The 16,458-nt window shown below is 41.0% G+C and overlaps 1 protein-coding gene across 1 annotated transcript in view; it reads left to right on the top strand.

Annotated features, from left to right (window-relative positions):
* Window positions 1-16,458, top strand: part of ECEL1 (endothelin converting enzyme like 1) — a 135,965-nt gene that overhangs the window by 52,615 nt on the left and 66,892 nt on the right. The window contains exons 3-5 of the mRNA XM_069727023.1: window positions 10,605-10,673; window positions 12,842-12,952; window positions 13,133-13,225. Of these exons, the coding sequence (XP_069583124.1) occupies window positions 10,605-10,673; window positions 12,842-12,952; window positions 13,133-13,225 (273 nt within the window). The remainder of the gene's footprint in view (window positions 1-10,604; window positions 10,674-12,841; window positions 12,953-13,132; window positions 13,226-16,458) is intronic.

The following is a 16,458-nucleotide window of genomic DNA, read 5'->3' as shown; positions in this document are numbered from 1 at the left end:
ATCATTCCTCTCCTATCTTTCTCCCTATCAATTTAATCTGTATTACTGTTTTTTCCTCACGCATTAATCTTGAGAGCTGTACTGTCACACACTATCGGTAAAGTTTCTTTTTTATTTTACAGCTTTCTCTTCCGATATCTATGGCTAAGCAGTGATCTCTGACGTCCTCTCACTATTCAGGTTCACCACAAAATGGCTGATGCACATCCTACTTCGGCTTTTTTACAGACTATTATATTCCATCCTGACTGGTTGTGCTATACCAAATCATGCGACAACTTCAATACATTGTGGGAAAGCCAGCACCAGAGGACTTGTGATCCTTGTCTGGCTGATGCCGTTTTCTGCAATGTGTAAAATGTCGACAATTTGGGAAGTTTCCACTAAACAAATTGATCACTGTTAGAATTTGCTGACTGTAGTGGATTTACTTATTGTACTTTCTTATGTAGCACCATAAGGGGCTCACAATCTAAATTCCCTATCAGTTTGTCTTTGGAGTGTGGGAGAAAACCAGAGTACCAGGAGGAAACCCACACCAACACGGGGAGAACATACAAACTCCTTGCAGATGTCCTTGGTGCTAACCACTGAGCCACCATAAAATTGATTCAATTAGCTCTAATGTTGGTAGCATCTATAGTCCCAAAATGGTTGAGCGTCCAGGTACAGTTTAGCCTATAGTCCTGTACTGACCAGGTTCACAATTTCTCATATAGTCTGGTCCCCATATAGAAGATAATTTAGTTGTTTTTTCACAGTCCAAACATGTCTTCCGACATTGGAAATGACAGGATCATTGAGCTCTCCAAAATGCTTTTTGAAATGATACAGCACAAACATTTGTGGTAAAATGAAGGTATAAATAAGAATGATGTAATAGTGTGCACGGTGTCCCAGTAAAATAAAATCTCACAATAAGTTCTATGAATATACCCGTGCAGAATTCAGATAGAGCTCACAAAATATTCCGCATACCAACTTCTCCTTCCTGTGGTTTTCATGTAAGACTTTTCTGTCTGGACACTAACTTTAATATCTTAGCTTCTCTTTAAGAATTTTTTTTATTGCTGCCGGTAATTTCTTTCACCAACCGCTGCTGTTCCTGGCTCCCCGCTGTTTGCAAAGCATTCTGGGTCAATTAGGCACCAGCAGGGAAATATGAGAAGTAGCAGCAGGAAAAGGAAAAGAACAGCCCAAAACTCAACCACAAAGTATTTGTTCAGGAGGAGTTTATGAGAGAATCCGCAGCGATTCAACCTATTTACAATTTATTCATCTATTTCTAAGACTGAATAGAAAGGAATATTTCATGGCTTCGTTAGTTTGCATACTTTATCCAGTAATATTTTGATATGATAAATATTGATTCACAGTCCAGGAGCAGCAAAAACACAGAATCCTTTCAATCTATTCTGCCAGGCAAATTTCAGGGAGTAACAACGGTCAGATATCATATCAAATACAGCAATACATCTCTATTCACTGGCTTTTCAATCTGTGACACATTGCTTCACATAATCCCATTCATTAATTTACTTTTTAAAATCATATTCATATAAAAAAATTATTTGAAAAACTGTTACAAAAAAAATTATATTCTTAACCCCTTCACGACCAGAGGTATTTCCGTTTTTTAGTTTTCGTTTTTTGCTCCTCTTCTTCCCAGAGCCATAAGTTTTTCTATTTTTCCATCAATATGGCCATGTGAGGGCTTGTTTTCTGCGGAATAAGTTTTACTTTTGAATGACACCATTGGTTTTAACATCTCGTGTACTGGAAAATGGAAAAAAAAATCCAAGTTCAGTGAAATTGCAAAAAAAGTGCAATTGAACAGTTATTATTTTTTTTTACCATGTTCACCAAATGTTAAAACTGACCTGCCACTATGAGGCCGGCCTCACACTAGCGTGTTTTACAGACGTAAGAGAGGTGCTGAAAATACAGATTGCATACGGTACAATGCTTCTCTATGCCCCAGCTCTTATCAGCCGTATTTTACTGATCCGTATTATACAGTGTTCTACAGCCGTAGAAAATCGCAGCATGCTGCGTTTGTCACCGTATTGCGCAAAAAACACGCCAATGAAAGTCTATGGGGGCCAGAAAAATACAGATTACACACGGACCAACAGTGTGACTTGCGAGAAATATGCAGCGTTGTTCTAGCGAAAAACCGGCAATTCAGTGCGGTGTACAGTAAAATCACACTGACAGGTTAGAATAGAATAGCTAAAATAAATGTCTACACATAGTATAGGGGTATATACATATATGTCAGTGAGACACATATATGTATATATATTAAGATTTCATACAGCGCTAGATAGCTTAAAAGCTGGTAATTCAATTGCCGGCTTTTGCTATCTCCTTTCCAAACCCGACATGATATGAGACATGATTTACATACAGTAAACCATCTCATATCCTTTTTTTTTTGCATATTCCACACTACCAATGTTAGTAGTGTGTATGTGCAAAATTTGGAAGCTCTAGCTATTAAATTAAAGGATTAAATCGCTGAAAAAATTGGCGTAGGCTCCAGCGCAATTTTCTCCACCAGAATGGTAAAGCCAGTGACTGAGGGCAGATATTAATAGCTGAGTGTGAGGCCGGCCTGAGTCTCCAGGTTATTACAAGTTCAAAGACCCAAAACATGTCTAGGTTATTTTTTATTTAAGTGGTAATAAAAAATCCAAACTTTGGTAAAAAAAACAAACAAAATGGCTCCACTTTTCCTAGACATGTAGCGTCTCCATTTTTCTCGATCTGGGGCTGGGTGAGGGCTTATTTTTTGCGAGCTGAGCTGATGTTTTTATTGATGCCATATACATGTACATATGAACTTTTGATTACCCGTTATTGCATTTTATTGCAATGTAGCAGTGACTGTAATTCTGAATTTTTGATTTTTTTTTTTTCTCATTACGTCGTTTAGTGATCAGGTTAATTCTTTTTTATATTGATCGGGCGATTCTGAACGATACCAAATATGTGTATATTTGATTTTTTAAAATTGTTTTATTTTGAATGGGGCGAAAAGGGGTGATTTGAACTTTTATATTTTTTCTATTTTTTAAAAGTTTTTTTTTTAGTTTTGCATGCTTCAATAGTCTTCATGGGAGACTATAATCTACAGTTGTCCGATTGCCTCTGCTACACACAGGCAATGCTCAGATTGCCTGTGTGTAGCATAAATGCTCGCTTGTTATGAGCAATCTGGCAATCTGGCAATGACAACCATAGAGGTCTGCTTCAAACCTCTGGTTGCCATGCCGACCCATCGGTGTCCCGCAATCATGTGACGGGTCACCGATGGGTGGGATTAGCAACATGCTTCTGGTAAGCGTGAGTTAAATGCCGCTGTCAGAAATGAGATTGCGATTCCACCCGTGGCTCTTGCAGGCTCATGTCAGCTGTATATATCAGTTGTCATGTGCCCGGAAACAGGGGGAGTCCAACATCGACGTACTATTATGCCCGATGTCAAAGGGGTTAGAGATTCATTTGCAAAGATAATATACATTGTGATATATCAAGGCCCATAGGTCCATCTATAGAAACTTCATGGGCGACAAATGGTGCTTTCATGACACACCCTGTTCTCTACTACCCGATATGATGGATAAAGGTCAGGATTTTTCAAAGATGGTGTATAAATCTGGAAAAAATACAAGCTGTCTGTATATTAACTCATACACATATAAAGGTGCAGTATTGGTCCATATCCATACACTATGAACCCATGGGCTTTGAGCAAGGGATCTGTGCAACATTAATTCATATCATGGGCATGTGTATGGACCCTCGTATTGGAAAAAGTTTCAGACGTACAGTAAGTTTTTAAAAGGGTTGTTGTGTTTAATTATTTTTTACTCCTTTGGCTTCCCGTACTTAAAGAAGCACTCCCATCAAAGTTTTTATCCTCTTAATATACTAGAATCATCATATTATATAGCACTGTATACTTACAATTGCTAATTTTTCCCTTCTACTCAACTAAATCTCTTTTCCATTAGATCAGGGGTGGGGAATCTTTTTTCTGCGAAGGGCCATTTGGATATTTATACCATCCTTCGGGGGCCATACAAACTCCGCCCACAAACTACATCCTGACTCTGGCACTGGCTTCAGGACGTAATCTTTCATTGCATGCCCTTCAGTGTTCAGTAGTGAACACTGCGTGTGTGTGCTAACAGAGCAAGAAGAAATTAATGAGCTTGTGGCAATCAAAATACAGCTCCTTGCTCAATAATGCGGTCCCTGAGAATCTGCCCGAGGGCCTGATAAAAGATCATCGAGGGCCGTAAATAGCCCGGGGGCCTGAGGCTCCCCACCCCTGAGATCTATGACATGATGTGATTATTAACTAATGAGCTGAATCCTTCTAAGCTCAATGTAGAAACAGGAAGTCAGTTTTCCCTGTACAAATCACAAGTCACTGCAAAGGTCCCTGCTGGCAGGGTGGAGGAAAGAGTAACTGGGTCAGGATTTGAAGAGGGGGATGATAAATGCAGGGACAAGACACTTCTTTTTTCTGCATAGAGAAAAGAAAAGAGAAGAATTAACAGGGTAGAAAGGCAAAATGAGCAATTGTAAGTACACAGTGCTTTATAATGGGATGACTGTAATAAATTAAGAGGATAAAAACTTTGATTGGCGGAGTAGTGCTTCTTTATGGATAATGAAGACAGTTGTGCTCAGTCACTGCTACTCTCCTGCTGGCTCTGCTGCAGCCTCTGTTATTTCTTAGTATAAATGCAGCAGTGACATCACATCAACATCAGATGACGTCTGCAACCAAGGACTGAGCACAGGGGAGATGCTAATGATACGGCTTTAGATTGACGAACCGATTGGTACTGGAAGCTGCTGGGATAAAGAAAATAAAGAAATAAACTGAACAAGTTATTTCATAACAATTAGCTACTTTCATTTGTGCTGCTAATCCACAAATGTGTCCTCTATATTAACTATAGGTAACCTCTTCTATTTTTTTAAAGACTCATCTACAGCTAAAAGGGACACTTCTTTAAGCCATTGCCAAAAATATATCATATTTATTTAACCAATAAAAACCACCACTTTGGCCAGATGTACGATATTCATTGTTCTCCACTAGAAAGGGGTTTCTAGTATCGTATTATTGATAGACTGTATTTAGGATAGGTCAGCAATATAAGATTGGAAGAGTTCCACCGGGCTATTTAAAGGGTCTTTGCGCCATTTGCAACATTGCTCCATTGAAATGAGTGGGACAACACTGAACAATAGCCTCCTCCTATGTAGCAGCAGTGCAGTGCAGAGTGATGTAAGCATAAAAAGAGATGCAGCACTCACATAATCAACTCTTCCCCTCCGAACACCTTATTGGTGGTGGTCCTGAGGGTTGAACCCCCGCAATCTCATATTTATAGTCTATCCTAATGACTGACTAGCCTAATCTTGGGGAAAAAAAACTTTTTATTTTTATAGTATTCTTGTTTCCATTATCAGGGTGAATAGACACAGCAAATTTGGGCTGTTTTGGCTGCAAGTACTTACAGTGGGCAGAAACAGAACCTCAGATACAGATACCATTGCCGTAAAAGACAGTCCTGTCTGGATTACCCAGGACTAAATGGGATAATACCCCGAAATACTTCTAAGTATATAGAGACCAAAAAACATGAAGTATTTTAACTCATCAATATGTTTAAAAATTATATATTTATTAATACAGTAAAGAAAAACCTATAAATTACAAAACATAACTCCAAACACATAAACAGAATTGTAACATACAGAGTCAATTGAGTATTGAGAATAGGTGCCCTAAAACCAGTGTTGCATCATGGATATAGAGAAGGGGTATAGATGGTAGTAATTAGATCAAATGGATGCCTAACGGAGCAAGTGTAACATGCTGGTGCTTCCTACATCCCCAAGCACCCATAAGGATCAGAATCATATTACTAAGTAAAGCGGATGTACCCCATGGTCCAGTGACCCCAAAGTAATATCAGTGTCAGTATAAGGGAACTAATCCCATATTATATTCTTACCCTTTTCTCCATCCATGAATGCCAACAGGTGCCCCTACGCGCGTTTCGCCCACGGCTTCCTCGGGGGGCTCGCATAATACACGTGTCTCTCTGCCTTTTATAATCCACGGCGCATGTCAATTATGAATCCGGGCGCTGCAGGTCGCACCATCACAAGCGCCAACATGGCGGTGCGGGTCACCGGGAAGTACCGGTGACGTCACTGACCCGCACACGTCACAGTAAGGCGCCGAGGACGATGCCGCAGCCATTCCCAGCGTCAGGGACATGCGCACTGGCCCCACAGTGGTTTCCTATGCAGCCATAAAGATATCGTGCCACAAGAAGGTAAGGACAGCCCGTAAATGTGTAGAACACGACCCACACAATACTGCTGGAACCCCATTATACGATCCAGGGGATGATCTCACATCTAGCACCAGTGTAAACAATTATTAGAGGCACAGAAGCATTACCACTTAGCGCCATCAACAGAAACAGGACATATAATACAATACAATAAAATACATGTCTATAAGTATCAAAAAATGACATTGAATACAAAATGCAATACTATAACAATAGTGAATTATAACGATTAAGAACATAGTAATATTAAAGTGACAATGTGCATACATATAAATTCAATAACATCCCGGATCCAGCAGTCTTTTTCCAACAGATGAAATTTGAGGGTCCATGTCCAGGCCAGCTTTGTTCAATGAAATGTAAAAATGAATTTAACTAAAACTATAACACTAAATCACTAGAAAAGGGACAAAAAAAGAAAAAAAGGAAAAAGACAAATATATTAAAATCAAAGGTAAAAAACAGTGATCCTACGTCCAGAGATGACATAATTTACAAGAATGATGTAAAACTAAGTTGTTCATTAAGTCCATGAGGGAGCATTGTGTCAAGATTGACTATCCAATGGCACTCCTTTTGCATTAGAACCCGCATAGCATCACCACCTCTAATCCCCATATGAACACAATCAATCCCCCAGACTTTCAACTCTTTGGGATAACATTTGTGTTTGAGTTTAAAGTGTCTGGGGATTGTTTTTAAAGACTCCACGTCGTCCACAGCACGAGCGGCCTCAATATCACGTATATGTTAACGGGTTCTGACCCGTAACTCACGTGACGTGAGTCCAATGTATATCAAGTTACAACTGCACATGGCATAATATACGACATTCGTGGTCGTACATGTGATGTTTTCTCTGATGTCATATGTTTTGAGGCCGCTCGATGATGTGAAGGACGTGGATCTGATATGATTTTTACATGCTAAGCATTTTCCACAGGGAAAGAAACCTTTCCTATTGCCAAATAAGGGAGTAGGTTTTGAGATGTAGTGACTTGATACTAGCACATCTTTAAAGTTTCTTCCTCTTCGTGCTGTCATAAGAGGTGTTGGTGAAAGTTGTTTTTTCAAGACAGGGTCAGTTAATAAAACTGACCAGTGTTTCTTGAGAATGGTTCTCATCAGGTCCCATTGCTGGTTGTAAGTAGAGATGAACCGTACTTCCATCTCCTTTCCTTTTTTCCTACCGGAGTTACCACCCTGTGGAGCCAAAAGGTCACTTCTCTTAGTATTCTTGGCTCTCACATAGCCCTTCTTTATGCTCCTGTTGCTATACCCACGGTCCCTAAATCTCTGCCCAAGGTCCCTGGCCTGCCTCTCGAATAGTGTGTCTGAGGTACATATTCTACGAGCACGCAGAAACTGACCAGTTGGAATAGCAGTAATCGTGGAATGTTGGTGTGCAGAAGATGCATGTAGCAATGCATTAACTGATGTTTTCTTACGATGCATATCAGTATGTATCGATCCATCATCCTGCACACATAGTTCCACATCGAGAAAAGATACCACCCTTTGATCATAGGTGTAGGTGAGTTTGATGTTGGATTCGTTGCGGTTCAGACCCACCATAAATGCTTCTAAATCAATGGCAGATCCCTGCCATATAAACAAAATATCATCAATAAAACGAAACCATCCAAGGACTTGGGGAGCGGCCTGTGCACTGTCCAGCAGCAAACCCCTCTCCCAAAAACCAAGAAAGAGGTTTGCATAGGAGGGCGCACACGCCGCCCCCATAGCGGTCCCACGTTTCTGTAAAAAGAACCGGTCCTTGAATGTAAAAAAGTTATGGGTGAGAATGAACCGCAACAAATCCAACACCAACTCCCTCATATCAGCATCCAAATTACTGGCCTCCAGAAAAAATTGCGATGCTCGTAGTCCATCCTCGTGTGTTATACTCGTGTATAGGGATTCAACATCCGCTACTACAAGAAATGTACCCATATCGAGGGACAGGCCATCAAGACGCCTCAGGACGTCCGTAGTGTCCCTGACATAGGAGGGCAACGTCTCCACCTGAGGATGCAAGTAATGTTTAATAAATTTACAAATGGGGTCACACAGCCCTCCAATGCCAGAGACAATCGGACGCCCCGGGGGATTGATAGAGTCCTTGTGGACCTTGGGCAGGAGGTAGAACGTGGGTATAACAGGGCACTTGACTATAAGACCATTTAGAACCTTCTTGGAGATGATACCCCTCTCATGTGCTATCTCTAAGATACAAATAAGCTCCTCCTGAAAGGAGGCTAAAGGATTTTGTGCTAATTGAATATATGTCTGTTTATCCCTTAGCTGTCTAAAGGTCTCTTTCTCATACCTCTCCACCGGCCACATCACCACATTCCCCCCCTTGTCTGCTGGTTTGATGACTACGTCATCTAAACGTTTCAGATCCTCCAATGCCTTCCGTTGTACAGGAGTCAGGTTATCCCTACTCCTATTGTTGTAGATTGATTTAAATTCTTCTGTTACTAATCTGGTAAATATGTCAACCTGCGGACAAAGAGACAAGGGAGGGAATGCGGTAGATCTAGAAAATATGGGTGGCGGAGAGGTACCTGTAATATCTGGATTTGATTCTCGTTCCAGTTCCTCCAAGGCCTCAATCGCCTCTTGCTCTGTTACGTGTCCTCCACCCCCATCAGTAGTTGATCTCGAGTGTAGTTTTCGCAATACCAATTTCCGAGAGAACAAATGGAGGTCCTTTAGTGCTAGAAAAAAATTAAAATTATTGGTGGGGACAAATGATAAACCTAGACCCAAAAGATCCCTCTGGGTCTGAGACAGCACATGAGAGGATAAGTTAATCACCTCCAATGTATTATTTTTAGTCCTTTTGTCCACAGGGGGTGAGGAGGGTACCTTACGTTTTTGATTTCTCCCTCCTCCTCCTCTAGAACGATTCTCTCTAAAAAAGTCTCTCCTTTCCCATGATGTCCTCGGGTTTTCAGGGCCCTGGACTCTATCTTCTACCGAAGACATAGATGAAATAGATATAGATCGTGTCCTTGAAGAGGATCTCTGGCCAATGCCCCTTCTTTTCCATTTATAGACCTGGTCATTCTGGAAATCTAATTGATCCCGTTGATATTTCTTCATCTTACCTTCCACAATATCTTTTTCCCATTTTAGTTGTTCCAAATCAATTTCCCCTTTAAGTTTCGTGACCTTTTCAGGGGTTAAATGCTCATTAATAGAATCTTGTATTTTTTTCAATTCAACATCAATCTCTATAAGAGATGATTCATTGGATTTTATCAAAAGTTCTAAAAATATTTTGGAGCAATTTGAAGAAGCCCCTTCCCAAGCCTTAACAAAATCTTCATTAGTAATGGGGAAGGAAGGAAAAACTTGGATCCTAAGACCCCGTGGGATCAGGCCACAACCAATATACTTTTCTAAGAACGCCTTGTTCCACCATAGGCGGGTACGCTTTTTGAGCAACTCTTTGTATTTTTTAATTAATTCAATGTCATCTCTGGATTTCGGATCACATGAGGCACCCAGACCCTCAAACACTCTTTTTAATTGTGTCCGCCACGTCTTTTCACGTTCGCGAAAATCCATCTGTTCTGAGATGGATGGACATGTTTTTAAGCATATTGATGAGTTAAAATACTTCATGTTTATTGATCTCTAAGCACTTACAGTGGGTACGGAAAATATTCAGGTGATGCAAAGGTCAAAAGGTCTGAATACTTATGACCATGTGATATTTCAGTTTTTCTTTTTTATTAAATTAGCAAAAATTACTACATTTCTGTTTTTTTCAGTCAACATGGGGTGCAGAGTGTACATTAATGAGAAAAAAATGAACTTTTTTGAATTTACCAAATGGCTGCAATGAAACAAAGAGTGAAAAATTTAAAGGGGTCTGAATACTTTCTGCACCCACTATACATTTCTACAAGTTGCACATGTAAATTCTCATAATTTTATAATGTATATCTGTATGAAAACTTAAAATTTACCACGCAAATATGTTTTCTGATTAATTTTTGTTTTATTCGCTAACAGTTATTAACATTTTTTGTTTGTGAAATTTGCATAAAATCAACAATAAGAACAACAGCAACAAGATCAACAGCCATATTGGTAGTCACCATAAATGATACCTAGCAAAATAGTAAAATATTTTATGTTTTGGGGCAATTAAAGCTTCTAAAAATAATTTCTTGTTGCTTTGTTCTAAATTTACAGATTGATCAAGATGGCTTGACTCTGCCAGAGCGTACACTTTACTTGGGTCAGGATGAAGACAGTGAAAAGGTATAACCCACATTAACACCATTGTTTTTGTCACTTTGAATTCGAAATGTACAGGAACAGGAACATACATTTCTGTTTGTGACAACAGTTGTACTATGCAATATGTGGATATCATATCAGCAACAAATCAGCTTAAAGGGAATTTGCCACCTGAGTAGCATGAAGCATGGGCAGAAAACCTGATTGCAGCCATGCTGGATTGGGCTAGTGCTGAGCTCTGTAAAACCCCACCTACACCTCTGATTGACAAGTGTCTGTGTACACTGTGCATAGGCAGAAAGCTGCCAATCAGTAGAGTGTGTGGGATTATACAGAGCTCATGAATATAGAGGGCGACATGGCAGCAGATTTACTAGACCTCTAGTGATAATCTCCTCAGGGCTGGCGTTAGGGCCAGGCAGACCACGCAGCTGCCTAGGGCCCCCGCTCCCCAGGGACCCCAGCTAACAGCACATCATGCAGCCGCTATGGGGCCCCTGTGAGGCAGGGGGGCTCGCTTGCCATCAGCACCGACTCCCCCGCCACATTGAACTATACTGGCGTCTGCCAGTACAGTTCAAAGCAATGATGGAGGAGAGAACATCAGCTGATGCTTCCTCTCTCATCAATCACATCATTCCCCGCTCTGCCTCTGACACTTTGGGTGCGCGATGACGTCATCGTGCACTCACTGTGTGCCAGGCAGTGCAGCCGCTGAGACAGGAACAGGGAGCAGCGCAGGCACGAGGAGAGGTGAGGAGTATTTTGTTTTTTTCACTATAACAGTGAGCACTGGACTGTGGGGCCATTCTCGGGGGAGGGAGATGTGGGCTGTGCTATATACTATGCGGACTGTGTTATATACTATGTAGGCTGTGCTATATACTATGTGGGCTGTGCTATATACTATGCGGGCTGTGTTATATACTATGCGGGCTGTGCTATATACTATGCGGGCTGTGCTATATACTAGGCAGGCTGTGTTATACACTATGCGGGCTGTGCTATATATATATTATATTCTATGGTGGAGGCTGTGTTATATACTATGGGGGTGCATTATATCCTATGGGGGGCTGTACTATATACTTTGTGAGCTCTGCTATATACTATGCGGGCTGTGCTATATACTATGAGGGCTGTGCTATATACTATGTGGGCTTATATACTATGAGGGCTGTGCTATATATTATGAGGCTGTGCTATACACTATGCGGGCTGTGTTATATACTATGCGGCTGTGTTATATACTATAGGGGGTACATTATACATTATATTCTATGGTGGAGGCTGTGTTATATACTATGGGGGCTACATTATATACTATGGGGAGGTGGGCTATATTATATTCTATGGGGGGGCTACATTATATTCTATGGGGGCTATATTAGATTTTAGGAGGGAGGATTACATCATACTCCTTGATGGGGCTACATTATATTCTATGGAGAGGTGGGCTGTATTATATTCTATCCAGCACTACATTATATTCTATGGGGGCTGCATTATATTTATATTCTATGAGGGGTGATTGCATCATACTCTATGAGGGGGCTACTTTATACTATAAGAGGGGGCTGCATTATATTCTCTGGGGGTTACATTATACTCTTTGGGGGGTTGCATTATACCATTATACTCTGTGGAGGACTATGGGGTGCATTATACTAAACAAGCAAAATGCTGAATATTCATGGAGTGATCGGATTGTTTATGCCAGAACAAAAATCATTGTTCTCAGCAGCACATCGCCGTTGTAAACTGCAGATATGCTGCTGATAACATGATACTGTATGGTGATCTGTTAGTGATCTGTTAGTGATGGTTCTGTCCCATCATTATTCCTCAGCTGGTGGAAAGAGGCCAGGAAACAAGTGTTGAACGATTTCAGTATTGTCAATCACACTCGTTTAGCGTCCTGAACTCAGCGCATGTAAATACAACCGAAATGCTTCTGTGTGATGTGCAATATGTTAGCAGTGATTTTATCAAAGCTACAGCAAGCATCCCAGTAAGTGAAATACTCTTGGAATCAGGGTTTCTGTATCTACATTAAGCTGCTTTCAGATTAGGCGGCAAAAATCTGGTGACAGATTCCCTTTAAGCATTTTGGTCTGATTATTAACATTAGCAATTGAGGTTTGAAAAGCAAGCTTGAGTCTAAAAAACATTTCTTTTACTGTCCACAGATTTTGGTAGCTTACAAAGAGTTCATGCAGAAGATCCTAAGCCTTCTGGGAGTCGAGAACGTGCAAAAGAAGGCACAGGAAATACTACTACTAGAACAGGATCTTGCCAATGTAAGAGTCCATGACATCATGGCTTGAAGTTGCCACTGTCCCAATAGTGCTTGCTGCCTAGGTCGTAACTGTTTTGGTGACTAAATACACCATAAAAAGGATCTTTATAACAGCTTGTCTTACCAACCATTGGAAGATATGGTCTGTTCCATTAATAGTTACTGTTTTTCAATCTTTAAGATCACAATCTCGGAATTTGATGACATCCGACGAGACATTAGCACTATGTACAATAAAGTCACCATATCCCAGCTGCAGCAAATTGCCCCATATGTGAGTATGTCTTCTTTAAACATATATTGCAGTGAGTTTTAACTTTTAGGACTCGCTAAATGCATGATGTTGTAAGGATTTCCTGTATTTCAAAGGCTTTTATTTGGCATATGAAAATGATTTTCAAGGAAAAGCTAGTCATACATATACATATACTTTTTGGGATTATCCATATCACCCATATAAAGTGTTCACTCACATCACCGTATAAATCAGACAAGTGCCATTCAATGTTATTCAGTGGGGCAGTGCTGATGACAGATTTTTTTCACTGACAGAATCTGTCTCTAAAGAAAATTGCAGCATAATGTGATTTCACTCCAATATACTGTAAGATGGGAGTGAGAAAAAAATCAGATGCTATTCAGAGACACAGTGTAGCCTTCATTATTTACAGATACATTACAAGTCTGTAACATGGTCCTGTAAATGATTAATAGCTGCTGCTGTAAAAAGTGGATGTTATACAGACTGTGCACGGATGACAAGTGAAAAAAAAATGGACACACTTTTCTGGATGAAAATGACTGATCTTTAATATGTTCATGTGATCCTAGACAAACACGAGTAATCTGATTTGGCAAGCTTCTCTGCTTATTGCCACAGTAAAAGGAGAAAAAGCGGCTGACAATTATCTTAAGTCTATGGCCAGTTAAGAACTGCCCAATGTATGCATTTTGGGAGTTTAATCCTTAATAAGATTTGTTCAAAATGATTACATTTTCGTTCAGCTTACCGAATCCTAACAGTGTGCAGTGTACACACTGTTAGGATTCGACTCCACTTGTCAGCTTCAGCGGTCATCATGCATTGCAAGTAGTGATGAACGAGTATACTCGTTGCTCGGGTTTTCCCGAGCACGCTCGGATGGTCTCCGAGTATTTGTTAGTGCTCGGAGATTTAGTTTTCGTTGCCGTAGCTGCATGATTTAAGGCTGCTAGACAGGCTGAATACATGTGAGGAATGCCTGTTTGTTAGGGAATTTCCACATGTAAAACGATAAGGACACCGCGCTAGCTAGATATGGTAGCAATCAATGGGGACATGAAGTCAGAGAAGTGTCCAGCATAAAAATGGCCGCAACCATCAGCAGTGATAACAAATAGCACAATAAAGATATGTCAATGGGCAAAAAGGTAAATGCTCATAGCCAGCAGAGAATACCTCCTGTAGCTGAAGTGAGAAATATCTAACAAGGGAGATATAAGTGTGTGGCAGGAATATGATAAAATGAAATAACCGCACACTTACTAGTATGAATGTAACTTCGGCGGAGGTGCTGGCGCTGTCCTGTGGTGAGTAGGAGCGAGATCACCAGTGGCCCGGGGATCCGGAAGTGTGGAGTCCAGAAACCGAGACAGCGTGGGGCGGCAGAGACACCGGAGACCAGTAGCCCTGATGAAGAAGGTCCGGAGACCTTCGAAACGCGTAGGCAATTTGGTCCTGTGCGGCACCCGTCCTTTCCTCCTTACCCTCTCTTCTAGGTGACGTCACCCAGACCATGCCCCCTTTTTTCACCGCTCTCTGCAGCGGCTTCCTTCCGGCCCACGTGTGCCGGTCACCAGCGCTCCTGGCGCGTGGCGGCTGAGCACCCACTAGGGAGGACGCTCCCTATACCATCCGGTGTCTCTGCCGCCCCACGCTGTCTCGGTTTCTGGACTCCACACTTCCGGATCCCCGGGCCACTGGTGATCCCGCTCCTACTCACCACAGGACAGCGCCAGCACCTCCGCCGAAGTTACATTCATACTAGTAAGTGTGCGCTTATTTCATTTTATCATATTCCTGCCACACACTTATATCTCCCTTGTTAGATATTTCTCACTTCAGCTACAGGAGGTATTCTCTGCTGGCTATGGGCATTTACCTTTTTGCCCATTGACATATCTTTATTGTGCTATTTGTTATCACTGCTGATGGTTGCGGCCATTTTTATGTTGGACACTTCTCTGACTTCATGTCCCCATTGATTGCTACCATATCTAGCTAGCGCGGTGTCCTTATCGTTTTTCATTTTTCCTGTTACACTTGACAGTCTTAGCACAGTAGCTGTCTAGGCACCGGCAGCTTTCTAGTATAACCCCCCCCCCCCCCCCTGGGAGTACCGGTGTGTTTCTATCCTTTTGTGAATTCCCACATGTGTTCAGGCTTTCCAGCAGCCGTAAATCATGCAGCTGAGGCGAGGAAAACTAAATGTCCGAGCACTAAGAAATACTCGGAGACCATCCGAGCGTGCTCGGGATAACCCGAGCAACGAGTATACTCGCTCATCACTCATTGCAAGTATACAAATCATTTACTTGTGGTAGTGTGATGACAAATGGAACCAACAAGTGGAGCAAAACAAGATGTAATTTTGAATGACAACTAGTGATTAGCGAATACACTCGTTACTCAAGATTTCTCGAGCACGCTTGGGGGTCCTCCGAGTATTTTTTAGTGCTCGGAGATTTAGTTTTTCTTGCCGCAGCTGAATGATTTATATCTGTTAGCCAGCATAAGTACATGTGGGGATTACCTAGCAACCAGGCAACCCCCACATGTACTTATGCTGGCTAACAGATGTACGGTAAATCATTCAGCTGCGGCAATAAAAACGAAATCTCCGAGCACTAAAAAATACTCGGATGACCCCCAGCATGCTCGAGAAATCTCGAGTAACGAGTATATTCGCTCATCACTAATGATAACATTTATTTTACCACACAATGTACTGGAAAATGGAAACAAAATTCAATGTGTGATGAAATTGTGGAAATAAAGACGCAATTCTGCTATTGTTTTTGGGTTTATATTTTTTCTGTGTTCATTGTGTGGTATTTTGTGAAATTATTATGGTGATACTAAACGTGTCCAATTTTTTTTTATTATTTTAGTGGTTACATTTTTTTTCCCTACAATGGAATTGTGTGAGGGCTTGTGTTTTTATTGATACCATTTTGGGGTACATGTTTCTTCTTGATAGCTTTTTATTGCACTTTTTGTGGGGAAATGCAGCACCAAAAAATGGGAATTCTATGGCCATGATTTTTTTTCTTTCTTTTCAGTGTTTAACTTATATTTTAAATAATTTTATAGTTTGATAGAACAGACTGTTGATGTGGCGATACCTAACATGTTTTATATGTTTTTGTTTAATTTATTGTTGAAGGGGTGTGTCAACACAGTGTGAGGCAGTGACTGGTGTTACATGTGAGGCTCTCTGTGTGTTCCCCCAACATGCGCACAGAGAT

Source organism: Ranitomeya imitator, chromosome 5 (genome assembly GCF_032444005.1).
Source record: "Ranitomeya imitator isolate aRanImi1 chromosome 5, aRanImi1.pri, whole genome shotgun sequence".
In the NCBI taxonomy this organism is placed as follows: domain Eukaryota; kingdom Metazoa; phylum Chordata; class Amphibia; order Anura; family Dendrobatidae; genus Ranitomeya; species Ranitomeya imitator.
Note: the sequence above shows the minus strand (reverse complement) of the source record. Positions and strands in the feature narration are given on the sequence as shown.